The 18,770-nt window shown below is 44.0% G+C and overlaps 1 protein-coding gene across 1 annotated transcript in view; it reads right to left on the bottom strand.

Annotated features, from left to right (window-relative positions):
- The window catches only part of HLTF (helicase like transcription factor), a 133,701-nt gene extending 115,263 nt beyond the window's left edge, over nt 1-18,438 (bottom strand). Inside the window, exons 1-4 of the mRNA XM_040428034.1 lie at nt 18,347-18,438; nt 5,102-5,312; nt 4,218-4,384; nt 1,433-1,566 (exon numbers count right to left, since the gene is read on the bottom strand). Coding sequence (XP_040283968.1) covers nt 1,433-1,566; nt 4,218-4,384; nt 5,102-5,312; nt 18,347-18,366 — 532 coding nt within the window. The 5' untranslated portion in view covers nt 18,367-18,438. The remainder of the gene's footprint in view (nt 1-1,432; nt 1,567-4,217; nt 4,385-5,101; nt 5,313-18,346) is intronic.
- Between the last annotated feature and the right edge of the window lie 332 nt (nt 18,439-18,770).

The raw sequence follows: 18,770 nt of genomic DNA, 5'->3' as shown, positions 1-18,770 counted from the left end.
GTAGACTTGTTCCACCGGGCGAGAATTGAGAGCTGAAGGGATCAGGTGTGGAATTGGGCATAAGGGATTGCCTCGATGGCGGCAACCATCTGGCCCAGGGCGCGCATGCACGTCCTGATGGACAGTGGAAACACCTCGAGAAGGCGAGCCACCCCTGACTGGACAGCCATGACCTTGTCCTGCGGGAGGAGCACCCGTCCGAGGAGAGTGTCGAGGACCATGCCCAGGAATTCCATCCTCTGGCTGGGGACAAGAGAGGACTTAGGCTACATTCACACGTCCGTGGTGTGTTGCGGATCCGCAAATAGCGGGTCTGCAACACACCAGTCCGTCACCCCCATAAAAATGCCTATTCTTGTCCGCAAGCTGCGGACAAGAATAGGACATGCTCTATCTTTTTGCGGAGCTGCGGACCCAAAATCGGGGCCGCGCTCCGCAATTGCGGCTGCAGACAGCACACTGTGTGCTGTCCGCATCCATTCCGTCCCCATAGAGAATGAATGGGTCCGCACCCAATCCGCAAAATTGCGGAAAGGATGCGGACCCATTTTGCGGACATGTGAATGGAGCCCTAGAGCGATTCACTAGCCATCCGAACTTGGATAGCACGGTCAGGGTGATGTGGAGGCTGGACAGGTTGTCCTCCCGGGACGGAGCCTTCACCAGAAGATTGTCCAGGTAGGGTATCAACGCAACCCCCCCAGGTACGGACGAGTTCAATGAGGGGAACCATCACCTTCGTAAAGAGATAACACAAAAAGATCACTGTTCTTTCGCCGTTTCCTCCACTCTGCTCCTTTTACTTCCTCCTTCGTCACTCCAGAGTCTCTGAACCAACGGGCAATAGTGGATATACTTCTCACACCTTCAAAATGAGGTAACCCGTACTGCAGAGGAAGGGTAATGCGGCGTACATCAGGAACCTACTGCCCAACGAGGATTCTCACTGCCAGGACACGCGACGCGTCGATCCCCTCTACCATAGGTAGGAACAGCCTGGGTTGCCCAACGCGGGACTTACACCAAGGAACAGAGAAGGAGAGCAATGCTCCACCCGAAACCTCTGTCCCCTGCTCAGCCCTCCCAAGGAGAAGTATCCTAGGCTGAGCGTCAAATCTTCAGCCAGCGCACTGGCAAAGCTTCCACCTGTCCTGAAAGACAGGAAACAACAACTGGAGTATGTAGAAGGAGGTGTCTTTTTATTTGGGAAAGAAGCACTATGGGGGAGATTTAACAAAACTGGTGTAAAGGAAAACTGGCTTAGTTGCAAATAGAAAGCAATCAGATTTCACCTTTCAGAGCTCCTTTCTATGAAGTTATAATCTAGTTCGAGACATGCATCATATTATTTATGCACAGAGCTCATATTTAGGACACATTTACACGGTGATGTGTTTTCTGTAATACATAATAAACAGTGCCTATTACTCACTTTTGGGAACTGAATCAAGTTTATAACCATGTGCCTTCATGTGATCTAATACACCCTTCTTGTCGCTGTCTTTTCCCCAAAAACTCAGGTTTACTGGCATAGTGAATACATTCTGTGCACCGTATGGAACGACACTGTTTAGAGAGAAGGAAAAGTCATCAGCTATAGGAACAAAAAATAAATTATATAAAATGAAAGACACAAAGATAGACCAAACTATCAGCACCAGAACATAAGACCCACCAACCGTCAGAGGAATAAAAATAGGTAGCTTTTTTACTGTACAGATCATCAGACTACCAGCCAGTGTCCTATCAATATGCCAACCACAATACCAGTGTTTTATATTGCCAGCCACAAAGTCCAATCAATATGCCAACCACAAAACCCGCTCACTTTTATAGCCAGTGTTTTATATTGCCAGCCACTGTTCCCTTATTAAAAGCCACAGCCGTAAAAACACCACCTAATGAGAAGCAAAAAAATTTTTTTTTAAAAAGTTAAAAAAAGTATTTATATACAGTCAGGTCCACAAATATTGGGACACCAACACAATTCTAACATTTTTGGCTCTATGCACCACCACAATGGATTTGAAATGAAACAAACAAGATGTGCTTTAACTGCAGACTGTCAGCTTTAATTTGAGGGTATTTACATCCAAATCAGGTGAACGGTGTAGGAATTACAGCAGTTTGCATATCTGCCTCCCACTTGTTAAGGGACCAAAAGTAATGGGACAATTGGCTTCTCCGCTGTTCCTTGGCCAGGTGTGTGTAATTCCCTCATTATCCCAATTACAATGAGCAGATAAAAGGTCCAGAGTTAATTTCAAGTGTGCTATTTGCATTTGGAATCTGTTGCTGTCAACTCTCAAGATGATATCCAAAGAGCTGTCACTATCAGTGAAGCAAGCCATCATTAGGCTGAAAAAACAAAACAAACCCATCAGAGAGATAGCAAAAACATTAGGCGTGGCCAAAACAACTGTTTGGAACATTCTTAAAAAGAAGGAACGCACCGGTGAGCTCAGCAACACCAAAAGACCCGGAAGACCATGGAAAACAACTATGGTGGATGACCGAAGAATTCTTTCCCTGGTGAAGAAAACACCCTTCACAACAGTTGTCCAGATCAAGAACACTCTCCAGGAGGTAGGTGTATGTGTGTCAAAGTCAACAATCAAGAGAAGACTTTACCAGAGTGAATACAGAGGGTTCACCACAAGATGTAAACCATTGGTGAGCCTGAAAAACAGGAAGGCCAGATTAGAGTTTGCCAAACGACATCTAAAAAAGTCTTCACAGTTCTGGAACAACATCCTATGGACAGATGAGACCAAGATCAACTTGTACCAGTGATGGGAAGAGAAGAGTATGGAGAAGGAAAGGAACTGCTCATGATCCTAAGCATACCACCTCATCAGTGAAGCATGGTGGTGGTAGTGTCATGGCGTGGGCATGTATGGCTGCCAATGGAACTGGTTCTCTTTTATTTATTGATGATGTGACTGCTGATGAATTCTGAAGTGTTTTGGGCAATATTATCTGCTCATATTCAGCCAAATGCTTCAGAACTCATTGGACGGCGCTTCACAGTGCAGATGGACAATGACCCAAAGCATACTGCAAAAGCAACCAAAGAGTTTTTTAAGGGAAAGAAGTGGAATGTTATGCAATGGCCAAGTCAATCACCTGACCTGAATCCGATTGAGCATGCATTTCACTTGCTGAAGACAAAACTGAAGGGAAAATGCACCAAGAACAAGCAGGAACTGAAGACAGTTGCAGTAGAGGCCTGGCAGAGCATCACCAGGGATGAAACCCAGCGTCTGGTGATGTCTATGCCTTCCAGACTTCAGGCTGTAATTGACTGCAAAGGATTTGCAACCAAGTATTAAAAAGTGAAAGTTTGATTTATGATTATTATTATTCTGTCCCATTACTTTTGGTCCCTTAACAAGTGGGAGGCACATATGCAAACTGTTGTAATTCCTACACCGTTCACCTGATTTGGATGTAAATACCCTCAAATTAAAGCTGACAGTCTGCAGTTAAAGCACATCTTGTTTGTTTCATTTCCAATCCATTGTGGTGGTGTATAGAGCCAAAAATGTTATAATTGTGTTGATGTCCCAATATTTAGGGACCTGACGGTTTATATATAATTTTTTATGCTTGCTGTATTCTTCTATAGACTAATCGCACACAGAGGGAAAGATCAGTGTAAATCAGGTTGGCTTTAGGGCAATATATTGATGGACATCAAATCAGCAGATGAGATTGAGGGATAAATGTAAAAGTTCAGGCATCTCTGCTATAATGACCCATCAGGAACCTAATGCCCAACGAGGATTCCCACTGCAAGGACGCGCGAGGCGTCGATCCCCTCTACCATAGGTAGGAACAACCTGGGATGCCCAACGCCGGACTTACACCAAGGGTCACCGGTTGGAGAATACTTAACTATACCTGCTTTTAGCGTCACACATAGGTGAATACTTCATCTGCTTACATTTCTCTTTTTAGGACATTAATGCATGCTGACAATATACAGAATAACAGAAAACCCAGCAATCAGCAGATGTCATTTTAACCAGTTAGTCCCAAAGACTTCCTATATTGTTTTCAAACACTTGCTCATGGGATGGAACTACTGGATTCACATATTACACAATGCATTCGCTTTTTTTTTTTTACAAAGTTACAGCATACAGAACAATAAAAAGAGCTGGAGCCCCGTGATTCCAGAAAAAGACTTTGTCTCCTGTAAAACTCCAGCTTACCCTTCAATTCTAACTAACTTCTGGTCCATAATCGGTGTCAGGGCTGCAGCAAGTTCTTTCCTGATATGACCAACTTGTTCCCCGTTGACATTATTCACTTTTACCGCGTTCCTGTCATACGGATTGCTGGGCTCTCGCTGTAGCGCCACCATCTCATTATTGTTCACCTGCAGAAAGCGACGTGAAGCATTATTTTAGAAACACGGCAGTTCAGCGTTCTTAACATCTGCAAGACATGATACCAATAAATGCTGCAGCAATGTGAGAAAGACCTTACAAGGGCTGCATGCCAAGCAGCCCATGTGCAGCGCCAACTGTCACTGCTAGGTCTAGTTACACCCAGCAGCAGCCTCCTGGTGATCATCACAATCACTGGGACATACAGAGGCAGCAGTCATTGTGATGAGAGAGAAACCAGCTTTCTTCTTCACTCCGCAAGGCCTGGAAATCTTTCACTGCAGGGGGCCCCATCATTCAGCTGCTCAATAGTTTGGGCAGCTGGCTAAAGTCTACGCTGTATATATAATATAGCATGGGCTTTACAGGCCTTAAACTTGTGGAACAACCCCTTTAAGCCCTGCCAAAGGCAGGGCACATCAGGCAGTTAAAAATGGATGGCAGGCTTGAGAGCTTCCACAAGGCCCTGGCTGCCATAGCTAATGATCAGGACACTACAATTTTGCCTTGGGAGGTCCAATCAGGGAACAGTGTGGACTCACTGTATAATTGCTCAGATACTGCGGCATCTGAGGGGTTAAATGATCAGGATCTGAGTTCTCTCTAACATCAGTCATTGCAGGTGGGTGTCAGCTGTATTATACAGCCCATATGACGTGGGCGCCATTTTGCATTAAGGGGTTAAATAAACTGCATATAATACATACCACCCCTGCATAGTAACGTAGTCCGACCACATTCCCTCTCATCATTCCAAAGAAAACAAGAGAATCCAGATCTTCCTCTCCGGATGCAGAATCATCCAATGAAGACACATTGTCCTGTACTTCATCGAAAAATATGTTCGGAGGAGCGTACGTCCCACGGCTGCCACTCCGGTTATACTGTGGAGACTGCAAGAACTTCCAAGAAGAGCCCCTGGTGAGATAACAAGAAGAGAGGTAAAGGGGTCGTCCTGCCCTAAGTGATAGCATAGGCCATAACTAGCCTAACCATGTGTGTCCGACACCATGCACCCCAGTCTACAGCTTTTCGGGTGGAGCTCATTCGCCAGAACTACTCATGTAGTGGAGGTCATTACTGCAGCAATGTGGTGGGAGCCGTGCTGCAGTAACACACTCCGTCAACTACAAGGGTAAAGGAGCTGTGTAGTTCTGGCGCCGACTTCCAAAGACCGAGCTACACCAAAAAAGCTGATCGAGTGGATCGCTGAGTATTGGACCCCCACCAATCAGCTAAATGATGGCCTATCCTTAAAGACTGGACAACCCCTTTAAAGGGGTTATCCAACCCCTATAATGACCCCCCCAATGCCTTGGCCCCTCGTATACATCATACTTACCTGCTCCCTGACACCCACATCGCTCCGGATCCCTGCACGGCCACCGCTGCATTGCGAGCGACACTAGGGAGGATCGCCCCGTAACGGTTTGCTATTGGCTGCTTTCCCCGTTGCTAGATGTTTTCTTCCGAGTGACAAGGAGATGCAGCGCTGGCCGTGCACAGGTCCGGAGCAACGTGGGTGCCAGTACGTATAATGTATACAAGGGGTCCGGGCATTGGGTGGATTCGATAACCCCTTTAACATTTTGACCAATATTTATTGGGTTTTAGTCAGACTTTTCCAGACCTTGATGTTGATCATTAGAACTCACCAGGACTATCAGATCTGTGGATATCCATCCCCAAAGATCGGCTGATCGAAGGGGCCACGGAGCTCTAAAGCTACATTTAAGAGAAGTCTTTTAAAAACTGCAAAACAGTCCGTTTTCAATGGAGGCTTTTTTCACTGATGCCTTTCTGAGAAACAGATGTTAAAAACGGCCCCCTCCAAATTTACGGGGCCTGTCGGTCAGTGGCATCTATGTGAATAATCCCATAGATCACCATTGTTCTTAAAATGGTCTTGTGAGGACTGTTAAAAAAAAAAATAATGCGATGCATCACTCAGAGCGTCATGGATGGATATGCCAGGAGCAGTAACCAGCCTGATATTCTGGGGATAAGCCAATAATATCGAAGTCCCAGAAACTTTAACCCCTTCACGACCTTTGACGTACTGTTACGTCATGGGAACCACTGAGTTCCCGCAATTTGACGTAATAGTAAGTCATAGTGATCGCGCGGGCACCGTAGCGGTGCGCGCGCGATCACTACAGGGGCCCGGCAGTACGTGGTAGCCGGGCCCCTGCTGTATCCGCCGGCATCGCTGTAAAAGCCGATGCTGGTGGATTAACCCCTTCTATGCCGCGGTCCGCGCTGACCGCAACATAAAAGAGGTTTGTGTCGGGTGAGGGAGAGCATCGAGTCCTCGCGCTGCTGTGGCAGGAACCCGATGCGACAAGGCAGCCCGACGCTGTGCAGAGGCTGCCCAATGCCTTGAACGGCATCGGGAACTGCCTTCTAAGGGAGCCGAGGAGATCCAGCCTCAGGCTGGGTCTCCTAGGCAACCTGTTAGTGTATGACACTGAGTCATACACTAACAGGCAATGCATTACAATAGAAACATACATAGAAACATAGAATGTGTCGGCAGATAAGAACCATTTGGCCCATCTAGTCTGCCCAATATACTGAATACTATTAATAGTCCCTGGCCCTATCTTATATGAAGGATGGCCTTATGTCTATCCCATGCATGCTTAAACCCCTTCACTGTATTTGCAGCTACCACTTCTGCAGGAAGGCTATTCCATGCATCCACTATTCTCTCAGTAAAGTAATACTTCCTTATATTACTTTTAAACCTATGCCCCTCTAATTTAAAACTGTGTCCTCTTGTGGTAGTTTTTCTTCTTTTAAATATGCTCTCCTCCTTTACCGAGTTGATTCCCTTTATGTATTTAAAAGTTTCTATCATATCCCCTCTGTCTCTTCTTTCTTCCAAGCTATACATATTAAGGTCCTTTAACCTTTCCTGGTAAGTTTTATCCTGCAATCCATGTACTAGTTTAGTAGCTCTTCTCTGAACTCTCTCTAGAGTATCTATATCCTTCTGGAGATATGGCCTCCAGTACTGCGCACAATACTCCAAGTGAGGTCTCACCAGTGTTCTGTACAGCGGCATAAGCACTTCACTCTTTCTACTGCTTATACCTCTCCCTATACATCCAAGCATTCTGCTGGCATTTCGTGCTGCCCTATTACATTGTCCTCCCACCTTTAAGTCTTCTGAAATAATTACTCCTAAATCCCTTTCCTCAGATACTGAGTCAAATATTCTATATTCTGCCCTTGGGTTTTTACGCCCCAGGTGCATTATCTTGCACTTATCCACATTAAATTTCAGTTGCCAGAGTTCTGACCATTCTTCTAGTTTTCCTAAATCCTTTTCCATTTGGCGTTTCCCTCCAGGAACATCAACCCTGTTACATATCTTTGTGTCATCAGCAAAAAGACAAACCTTACCATCGAGGCCTTTTGCAATATCACTTATGAAGATATTAAACAAAATTGGTCCCAGTACAGATCCCTGTGGAACCCCACTGGTAACATGACCTTGTTTTGAATGTTCTCCATTGACTACAACCCTCTGCTGTCTGTCACTCAGCCACTGCCTAATCCACTCAACAATATGGGAGTCCATGCTCAATGACTGCAGTTTATTGATAAGTCTTCTATGTGGGACAGTGTCAAAAGCCTTACTAAAATCTAGATATGCGATGTCTACTGCACCTCCACCGTCTATTATTTTAGTCACCCAGTCAAAAAAATCTATAAGATTTGTTTGACATGATCTCCCTGAAGTAAACCCATGTTGTTTTTCATCTTGCAATCCATGGGATTTTATATGTTCCACAATCCTATCCTTTAATAGGGTTTCCATTAATTTGCCTGCTATTGATGTCAGACTCACTGGTCTATAGTTGCTCGATTCCTCCCTACTACCTTTCTTGTGAATGGGCACGACATTTGCCAATTTCCAATCTTCCGGGACGACTCCTGTTACTAATGATTGGTTAAATAAATCTGTTAACGGTTTTGCCAGCTCACCACTAAGCTCTTTTAATAATTTTGGGCGTATCTCATCAGGCCCCTGTGACTTATTTGTCTTGACTTTAGACAGCAAACTTAGAACATCTTCCTCTGTAAAGATACATGCATCAAACGATTTATTAGTCATCCTTTCTAGTGGAGGTCCTTCTCCTTTTTCTTTTGTAAAAACTGAACAGAAGTATTCATTAAGGCAGTCGGCTAGCCCTTTATTCTCTTCTACATACCTTCCGTCCTTTGTTTTTAATTTAGTTATTCCCTGTTTTAATTTCCTTTTTTCATTTATATATCTGAAGAATGTCTTATCCCCTTTTTTCATAGACTGAGCTAGTTTTTCTTCTGCCTGCGCTTTAGAAGTTCTTATAACTTGCTTGGCCTCTCTCTGCCTAATCTTGTAGATTTCCTTATCTTCATTGCTCTGGGTTTTTTTATAATTACAAAATGCTAGCTTTTTATTTTTAATGATTTGGGCCACTTCTGCTGAGTACCACAGTGGTCTCTTCCTTTTTTTGCTTTTACTGACAAGTCTAATGCAATTTTCTGTTGCCTTCAATAATGCACCTTTTAAGTAGTCCCATTTCTCCTGGACTCCATGTAATCCGTTCCAGTCTGATAAGGACTCATTTATGACTAATTTCATTTTTGAAAAGTCTGTTTTTCTAAAATCTAAAACTTTTGTTTTTGTGTGGTGGGACTCTTTCACAGTTCTTATATTAAACCACACTGACTGGTGATCACTAGATCCCAAGGTTTCGCCTACAATGACATCATATACCGAATCCCCATTTGTGAATACCAAATCCAAAATGGCCTCCCTCCGGGTTGGCTCCTCAACCACTTGTTGTAGAGATAACCCCAGTAGGGAATTTAGAATATCTGTACTCCTGGTAGAACTTGCTATTTTGGTTTTCCAGTTTATATCTGGAAGATTGAAATCTCCCATAATGATAACTTCTCCTTTTATTGTCATTTTAGCTATTTCTTCAACTAGTAGATCATCTAGTTCTTTAACTTGACCAGGTGGTCTATATATCACACCTACACGAGTTACTGCATGGTTAGCAAACTGCAACGTAACCCAAACTGACTCCATGTTGGCCTCACCAACTTGTATTAGGTTAGATTTAATGCTATCTTTCACATACATGGCCACTCCTCCTCCTTTCTTGCCTTCTCTGTCTCTTCTGTATAAAGAGTACCCTGGTATGGTTATGTCCCAGTCATTTCTTTCATTAAACCATGTCTCCGTAACAGCCACTAAATCTACATTCTCAGATGCCATTATTGACCCAAGTTCATTGATTTTTTTACCTAAACTGCGAGCATTTGTAGACAGGACTCTGAGCTTATCATTTCTTAACCTCTGTGCTTCTGACCTGTACTGGCATTGTTTCGGGGGGCAATTGGACTCTTATTTTCACTCTTTTGCCCCCCCTTCCTAGTTTAAATACTCTTCCGCAAATTCTTGGAGTTGTTCACTAAGTCAGGGCTTGACAAATTTCCTTGAAATCTAGGAGCCAGCTAAAAAAGTTAGGAGCCAGGCAGAGCCGCGTCATAAAGCCCCTAGTAGGTGCCCCCATAGTGCCCCCCCCCCCACTTCTCCATAGAGCCCCCCCCCAATAATGCTGTATACCATGTTACATATACCGCCGCTCCGTCCCCGGACCCTATTGACTATAATGGGGACGGGGGTGGAGCTCCGGCGCAGCACGGCAGTTCGCGGTGAGAGGCCGCCGGACTAAAAAGTTGGACATGCAGTACTTTTAGTCCGGCGGCCTTTCACCATGCACTGCCGTGCTGCGCCAGAGCTCTGCCCCCATTATAGTCAATGGGGACGGAGCGGTGGTCCGGCGATACAGCGGAAGGACGGATCCGACAGGGTGAACAGCCTGCCTGATCCGTCCTGCCGCAAGTGTGAAAGCACCCTTAGTTCTATAGCTACTGAATGAGACAGAAGAAGGGATGCCTTTAACATATAGATCTCCTTGAGAAGCCAATTTGATCCTAAAGGGTTAATTCAAACTGTAATCTAAACTGTGTCATCTGTCACTTCTCTTATCTCTCTGCTCCTGTCCCTTAATCTTATCACTGCTGCAAAAGCATCAGCGACAGCCTCAGTGTAACCTGTTCTAGAGTCTGACTGTTCTTTTAACTCATATAATCGAATGAGTCTCTAACTAATCGGATCTTTAGATTCTTAACCTGAGACTCATTCGATTCATTTCTATTCTAACTCCCTGCACTACTCAGACGGCTCAGAGCTGCTAGTCCTTGCCTCAGCTCTGATTGGTTGGTGGGCGGGGAGGGGCTGGCAGAAGCAGCTTCCACTCTAGGATCAGATTACACTCCTCCCCAGCCCCTCCCCTCCCTGCTGCCAGCGTCTCTTCTATTGTGTGCTGTGACGGAGCTGACTCACACGGTGCTGCCTCCGGACAGAACGGCAGCTCCGCACCCATCGCCCGGGCACCTTTGAAAACGGGCTGACAAATACCCAAGCGCCAGGACTAAATTCCCGGTCGCCATGGCGACCTGGCGCCTGGGATTTGTCGAGCCCTGCACTAAGTACATTTGTTCCTTTGAGAGAAAGATGCAAACCATCTTTTTTGTACAGTTCCTTTCTATTCCAAGTAGAGCTATCATGAGAAACAAAGACAAATCCTTGCTCTTGACACCATTTACCAAGCCATATGTTGAACTCCTTTATGCGCCTCTGCCTATCATTCTGAACATTATGCACAGGCAGAACTTCAGAAAATGAAATGGTGGATGCAAAATCCTGTACGTCATTACCAAGTGTGATAAAAGATTTTTTCACCTCTGACACTTCATTGCAAGCCAGGTCATTTGTCCCTAGATGGACAAGAACATCCACGTCCCCTTCCTGCTTTGCTTGCTTAACAATATTAATAATACGTCTTCTATCTCTTCTAGCAGTAGCCCCAGGGAGACATCTCACAAAACCATTTTCTTTAAGCTCCACACTTCTTATGATTGAATCACCCAGCAACAGCTGCTTCCTTTGAGACTTCACTTTATCTTTTTTGTCCTTGGCTGCAGTCTTGCATACATTAGACATAGGAGTCGATGGTTTCTCACCCTCTGTGCTTGAGTCCATATCCATGTTGTCCTTACATTCTGAGAGTGCTGCAAATGAATTATGGAGAACCACCGACTGTGGGACATGTCTTCTATCCACCACTCTAAGTCTTTCAGAACCTACAGTAACCCATCTGCCATTTCTGGGAGTCCTCTGTGGCAGTGGCATTGCAGCAGTCCTAGCTGGAGTTTGTTTAACAGATAATTTAAATATCTCAGATTTCAAAAATGCAATTCCCTGCTGCAGTAAGGAGAACTGTCTACAGATCTGACAGCATCCGAATCTCCAAAGAGTGGAACATGAAATAAATGCACAACAATTCCTGCACTGAACCAAGTCTGCCATTTTAAAGAGGAGAAAAAAAAATATGTAAATTTAAATCAAACAAATCTTACCTTTTTTTTGTATTGTTTCCACCTTCCAGCCTACCTCCTGACTATCTCCTGCAATATCTCTACACTGTACTTAATGTAGTATTTGAAGGTAGTACTTGCAGCTAATGTATTGTAATGCATTGCAGAGGGGATCAGACCCCCAAAAGTGAATGTCATAAAGTAAAGTAAAAAAATAAGTGTTTTTAATAAAATGAATAAAGTAATAAAATGAATAAAGTAAAAAAAAAAAAAAAAAAAGCCCCTTTCCCCTTATTTTATAATAAAAAACAGAAAAAAAACAAAAAAAAAACACATTACCGTAGGTATCGCCGCGTCCGTAATAACTCTATAAATATATCCCATGATCCACCCTGTCCGATAAACACCATAAAAAAATAAAAACTGTGTAAAAAAAGCCATTTTTGTCACCTTACATCACAAAAAGTGCAACACCAAGCGATCAAAAAAGCGTATGCCCCCCAAAATGGTATCAATAAAACCGTCACCTCATCTCGCAAAAAATTAGCCCCTACCTAAGACAATGGCCCAAACAATAAAAAAAACTATAGCTCTCAGAACATGGAGACACTAAAACATCATTTTTTTGTTTCAAAACTGCTATTATTGTGCTAAAGTGAAATACATAAGAAAATATATACATATTAGGCATCGCCACGTCCGTAACAAACAGCTGTATAAAAATATCACATGACCTAACCCCTCAGGTGAACACCGTAAAAAAAAAAATATATATAAATATATATATATATATATATATATATATAAAAAGCCATTTTTGGCAATTACATCACAAAAATTGCAACAGCAAGTGATCAAAAAGGCATATGCCCCCCAAAATAGTACCAGACAGTCACCTAATCCCGCAAAACATGAGACCCTACCTGAGAGAATCAGTCAAAAAATAAAAAAGCTATGGCTCTCAGACTATGAGACACTAAAATATCATTATTTCGGTTTCAAAAATGCTATTATTGTGTAAAACTTAAATAAATAAGAAAAAGTAGACATATTAGGTATTGCCACGTGCGTAACGATCTGCTCTATAAAAAAGTCACATGACCTAATCCCTCAGGTAAACGCTGTAAAAATAAAAACTGTGCCAAAACATCCTTTTTTTTGTTACCTTGCCTCACAAAAAACGTAATATAGAGCAATAAAAAAAAATCATATGTACCCCAAAATAGTACCAATAAAACTGGCACCTTATCCCGTAGTTTCCAAAATGTGGTCACTTTTTTGAGTTTCTACTGTAGGGGTGCATCAGGGGGGCTTCAAATGGGACATGGCATCTAAAAACCAGTTCAGCTAAATTTGCCTTCCAAAAACCATATGGCGTTCCTTTCCTTCTGCGCCCTGCCATGTGCCCGTACAGCAGTTTACGACCACATGTGGGGTGTTTCTGTAAACCGCAGAATCAGGGTAATAAATATGGAGTTTTATTTGGCTGTTAACCCTTGCTTTGCTTCTGGAAAAAAATGATTAAAATGTAAAATTCTGAAATTTCATCTCCATTTTCCATCAATTCTTGTGGAACACCTAAAGGGTTAACAAAGTTTGTAAAATCAGTTTTCTATACCTTGAGGGGTGTAGTTTCTAAAATGGGGTAATTTTTGGGTGGTTTCTATTATGTAAGCCTCACAAAGTGACTTTAGACCTGAACTGGTCCTTCAAAAGTGGGTTTTGGAAATTTTCCGAAAAATTTCAAGATTTGCTTCCAAACTTCTAAGCCTACTCACGTCCCCAAAAAATAAAATGTCATTTTCAAAATGATCCAAACATGAAGTAGACATATGGGGAATGTAAAGTAATTACTATCTATTATAAAAGTAGAGAAATTGAAATTTGCTAATTTTTCAATTTTTTTTACCACTTTCATGAAGTACAATATGTGACGAGAAAACACTCTCAGAATTGCCTGTATAAGTAAAAGCGTTTTAAAGTTTTACCACATAAAGTGACACACCACAAAAAATGGCCTGGGCAGGAAGGTCAAAACAGGCCCAGGGTTGAAGGGGTTAAAGGGAATTGGTCACCATGATCTTGGACTGTTGTCTGCAGAAGCACATGAGTAGTACTGCAGGATCGCTATTTCTTTTTTTTTCATACTGCCCCCCGTTTCCCGCTGTCAGCATACAAGCTGCGCTAAAATACATTGTCAGAACTGCTGCGCATGCAGACAGGAGTCCTCTCTATTGTGTTAGCGCACCTTTGAGCGGGAGAACAGGGAGCCATTCATGAGATAGATGTGGGTAACAGAGGAGGTCCTGAACCTGCTGGACATTTAGAGCATATCCTGTAAACTTCATGATGGTTGTGGCCCCAGTGATCAGACGTTCATCTACTGCACTAGTGATAAGTGGCCATTATCCTCTAAAGAGAACCTGTCACTTCTGCCATGTCTGTTGTAGTAACTACTTGCATTCCCCCATGTAATTCTTACGACTCTAGGTTATGCAATTCCTCTATTATTCCTGCTATAAGCTAACAAATGAATTTCCGGCAGTCTGCAATAAAGGTCCAGATGGGTGTTACCAGTTGGGGGTTTGTCCCTGCACAGTCTGACACTGACAGCGCTGACTGTATGCAGTGTTTCCCAATCAGTGTGCTTCCAGCTGTGGCAAAACTACAACTCCCAGCATGCCCGGACAGCCTTTGGCTGTGCGGGCATGCTGGGAGGTTTGTTTTGCAACAGCTGGAGGCACACTGGTTGGGAAACACTGGTATAGTGCCAGACTATGCAGGGACACACCCCCAACTGGTAACACCCATCTGGACCTTTAAACAAGACTGCTGGTAAGTCATTCATAAGCCTCTAGACGGGATAACACAGAATAGAGCCATAAGAATTAGGGTTGTAGCTGGTATCGAATTATCAACACTTTTGTACCGGTATCGATTTGGGATACCGGGATTTGACATTTACTGATACTAATCTGTGCTACTACACACCCTAGTATCAGAGAACATGGTGCTCGCCATGTTCTCCTTAGCAGCACAGGGGAGAAGGAGTCCCCCCCCGTGCCGCCGCCAATAAGAAGAGAGGGGGATGGAGGGGCTACTGTGCCAATGATAACTCACCCATTAATACAAATACAGGAGGCAGGTGCCAGCCGAAGAATCACATAGCTGGCACCCAACCTCTATGACAGGGAGCTGCGATCCGTGGCAGTTGAGGGGTTAACTGCGCACATCGCAGTGCCCTGTCGTGGAGTTCGGGTGCCAGCTATGTGGTTCTGCGGCCGGCACCCGCCTCCTGTATTTGTATTAAAAGGTTACTTATCTTAATTGGTGGCTCAGTGCGCCCTCCCCAGTATTAACCACCTCAGCCCCCATAGCTTAAACACCCTTAATGACCAGACCACTTTTTACACTTCTGCACTACACTACTTTCACCGTTTATTGCTCGGTCCTACAACTTACCACCCAAATGAATTTTACCTCCTTTTCTTCTCACTAATAGAGCTTTCATTTGGTGGTATTTCATTGCTGCTAACATTTTTACTTTTTTTGTTATTAATCGAAATGTAACGATTTTTCTGCAAAAAAATGTAATTTTTCACTTTCAGTTGTAAAATTTTGCAAAAAAAACGACATCTATATATAAATTTTTCTCTAAATTTATTGTTCTACATGTCTTTGATAAAAAAAAAAATGTTTGGGTAAAAAAAAAAAAAATGGTTTGGGTAAAAGTTATAGCGTTTACAAACTATGGTATAAAAATGTGAATTTCCGCTTTTTGAAGCAGCTCTGACTTTCTGAGCACCTGTCATGTTTCCTGAGGTTCTACAATGCCCAGAAAGTACAAACACCCCACAAATGACCCCATTTCGGAAAGTAGACACCCTAAGGTATTCGCTGATGGGCATAGTGAGTTCATAAAACTTTTTATTTTTTGTCACAAGTTAGCAGAAAATGATTATTTATATTTTTTTTTTCTTACAAAGTCTCATATTCCACTAACTTCTGACAAAAAATAAAAACTTCCATGAACTCACTATGCCCATCACGAAATACCTGGGGGTGTCTTCTTTCCAAAATGGGGTCACTTGTGGGGTTGTTATACTGCCCTGGCATTTTAGGGGCCCAAATGCGTGCGAAGTAGTTTGAAATCAAAATCTGTAAAAAATGGCCGATGAAATCCGAAAGGTGCTCTTTGGAATGTGGGCCCCTTTGCCCACCTAGGCTGCAAAAAAGGGTCACACATCTGGTATCTGCGTACTCAGGAGAAGTTGGGCAATGTGTTTTGGGGTTTCTTTTTACATATACTCATGCTGGGTGAGAGAAATATCTCGGCAAAAGACAACTTTTCCCATTTTTTATTCAAAGTTGGCATTTGACCAAGATATTTATCTCACCCAGCATGGGTATATGTAAAATGACACCCCAAAACACATTGCCCAACTTCTCCTGAGTACGGCGATACCAGATGTGTGACACTTTTTTGCAGCCTAGATGCGCAAAGGGGCCCACATTCCTTTTATGAGGGCATTTTTAGACATTTGGATCCCAGACTTCTTCTCACGCTTTAGGGCCCCTAAAATGCCAGGGCAGTATAAATACCCCACATGTGACCCCATTTTGGAAAGAAGACACCCCAAGGTATTCAATAAGGTGCATGGCGAGTTCAGAGAAATTTTTTTTTTTTTGGCACAAGTTAGCGGAAATTGTTTTTTGTTTTTTTTTCTCACAAAGTCTCCCATTCCGCTAACTTGGGACAAAAATTTCAATCTTTCATGGACTCAATATGCCCCTCACGGAATACCTTGGGGTGTCTTCTTTCTGAAATGGGGTCACATGTGGGGTATTTATACTGCCCTGGCATTCTAGGGGCCCTAAAGCGTGAGAAGAAGTCTGGAATATAAATGTCTAAAAAAAATTACGCATTTGGATTACGTGAGGGGTATGGGGAGTTCATGTGAGATTAAATTTTTTGACACAAGTTAGTGGAATATGAGACTTTGTAAGAAAAAAAAATAATAATTTCCGCTAACTTGGGCCAAAAAAATGTCTGAATGGAGCCTTACAGGGGGGTGATCAGGGAGTTTATATGGGGTGATCACCCCCCTGTCATTGATCACCCCCCTATAAGGCTCCATTCAGATGTCCGTATGTGTTTTGCAGATCCGATCCATGTATCTGTGGATCCGTAAAAAAACATACGGACATCTGAATGGAGCCTTACAGGGGAGTGATCAATGACAGGGGGGTGATCAGGGAGTCTATATGGGGTGATCAGGGGTTAATAAGTGACAGGGGGGGGGGGGTGAAGTGTAGTGCTACTTATTACTGAGCTACCTGTGTCCTCTGGTGGTCGATCCAAGCAAGGGGGACCACCAGAGGACCAGGTAGCAGGTATATTAGACGCTGTTATCAAAACAGCGTCTAATATACCTGTTAGGGGTTAAAAAAAAAATCGCATCTCCAGCCTGCCAGCGAACGATCGCCGCTGGCAGGCTGGAGATCCACTCGCTTACCTTCCGAGCCTGTGTGCGCGCGTTCACAGGAAATCTCGCGTCTCACGAGATGACGCATATATGCGTGACTGTGCGCAGGGCTGCTGCCTCCGGAACGCGATCCTGCGTTAGGCGGTCCGGAGGCGGTTAAAGTCATTGGTGGCATTGGCCACAGGTTCCCCTCCCCCCCTCTTCATTGTTGGCGCAGTGTGCACCCCCCCCCCCTTTCCCCAGTACTAAAAAAAAACATTGGTGGCGCATTGTGCCCCTCCCCCAACCCCCCCAGTATTAAAGTCATTGGTGGCAGTGGCCACAGGGTCCCCTCCTCCTCATTGGTGGCAGTGGCCGTTTATGATCAGAGCCCCAGCAGTGTAATCCTGGGGCTCCGATCGGTTACCATGGCAGCCAGGACGCTACTGAAGCCCTCCATGGTGAGCCCCCTGTTGCTGTGTGCACAAAGCACAGGGCAGCATGGACAGTGTGATGTCCTAGTCACCCTGATAGAGCTCAATAAAAACCCTGCAAATCGCCATTTTTTAGTCACCTTGTCCCCCAAAAAATAGGATCGGACTGTTCGATTATGGGACGGCCGTTCCATAAAATGCGTAATGCACGTGGCTTATTTGGGGTTTTATTTTTATTTTTGTGTGGTATCGAGTATCACAACACTTTATGTTCTGAAATCAAATCAAAATTTTGGTATCGCACCAACCCTAATAAGAATAGCTGCTCCAAAGCTGTCACTGCAGCGGACAGTAATGTAAGCGGTTGTCCGGGACTTCGAGAATCGGTATACTCACCTGTTGTGTCCCCATCGCTGATGACATCACGTACATCAGTCACATGATCTGCATGTACACAGGTAGGTGATGTCATAGGTTGTCACCAGAAGAGGAATGCCATTGTTTACTTTATAAGCATACTTATGGCCACACAGAACGGCCTGTCGTGCGGTCCAGGGCTACTAACGGTACCTACCTATAAGGCCTGTAACCACACAGAGCACCACATTACCTCATGAACCTCCACGACATAGTGCCACTGTGCCAGAGCCGGGTAATAACAGCGCGGCCCAGAATCTCACACTGCTTTCCCGCCCTCCATACAGCAACTGTAGTCTAACCCCTCCGTGCGCCGTAAGGACCGTCTGACATCACAGGGTCATGTGACATTGGAAGACGCAATCCCAAAAGTAACCAAGGCCTCACCGATAACACCTCCCATAGAGTTAGCTTTTATTATTTTTACATTTCTAATCTTTATTACCACAGGGCATGGGATGTAGAGATCTCCCTGCTGGTGCATCCCGCGCCCGCCTCTAACCCGCAGGTGTTAGCAGCAGGTCAACTCTCTCACATGACAAGGTCCTTACGGCGCATGGCGTTTACACCCCCACATTAGGTACTTCCTGTTCCTCGCCTCGATACTAGCCAATCAA

This window comes from Bufo bufo, chromosome 4, assembly GCF_905171765.1.
Source record: "Bufo bufo chromosome 4, aBufBuf1.1, whole genome shotgun sequence".
Lineage (NCBI taxonomy): Eukaryota > Metazoa > Chordata > Amphibia > Anura > Bufonidae > Bufo > Bufo bufo.
Note: the sequence above shows the minus strand (reverse complement) of the source record. Positions and strands in the feature narration are given on the sequence as shown.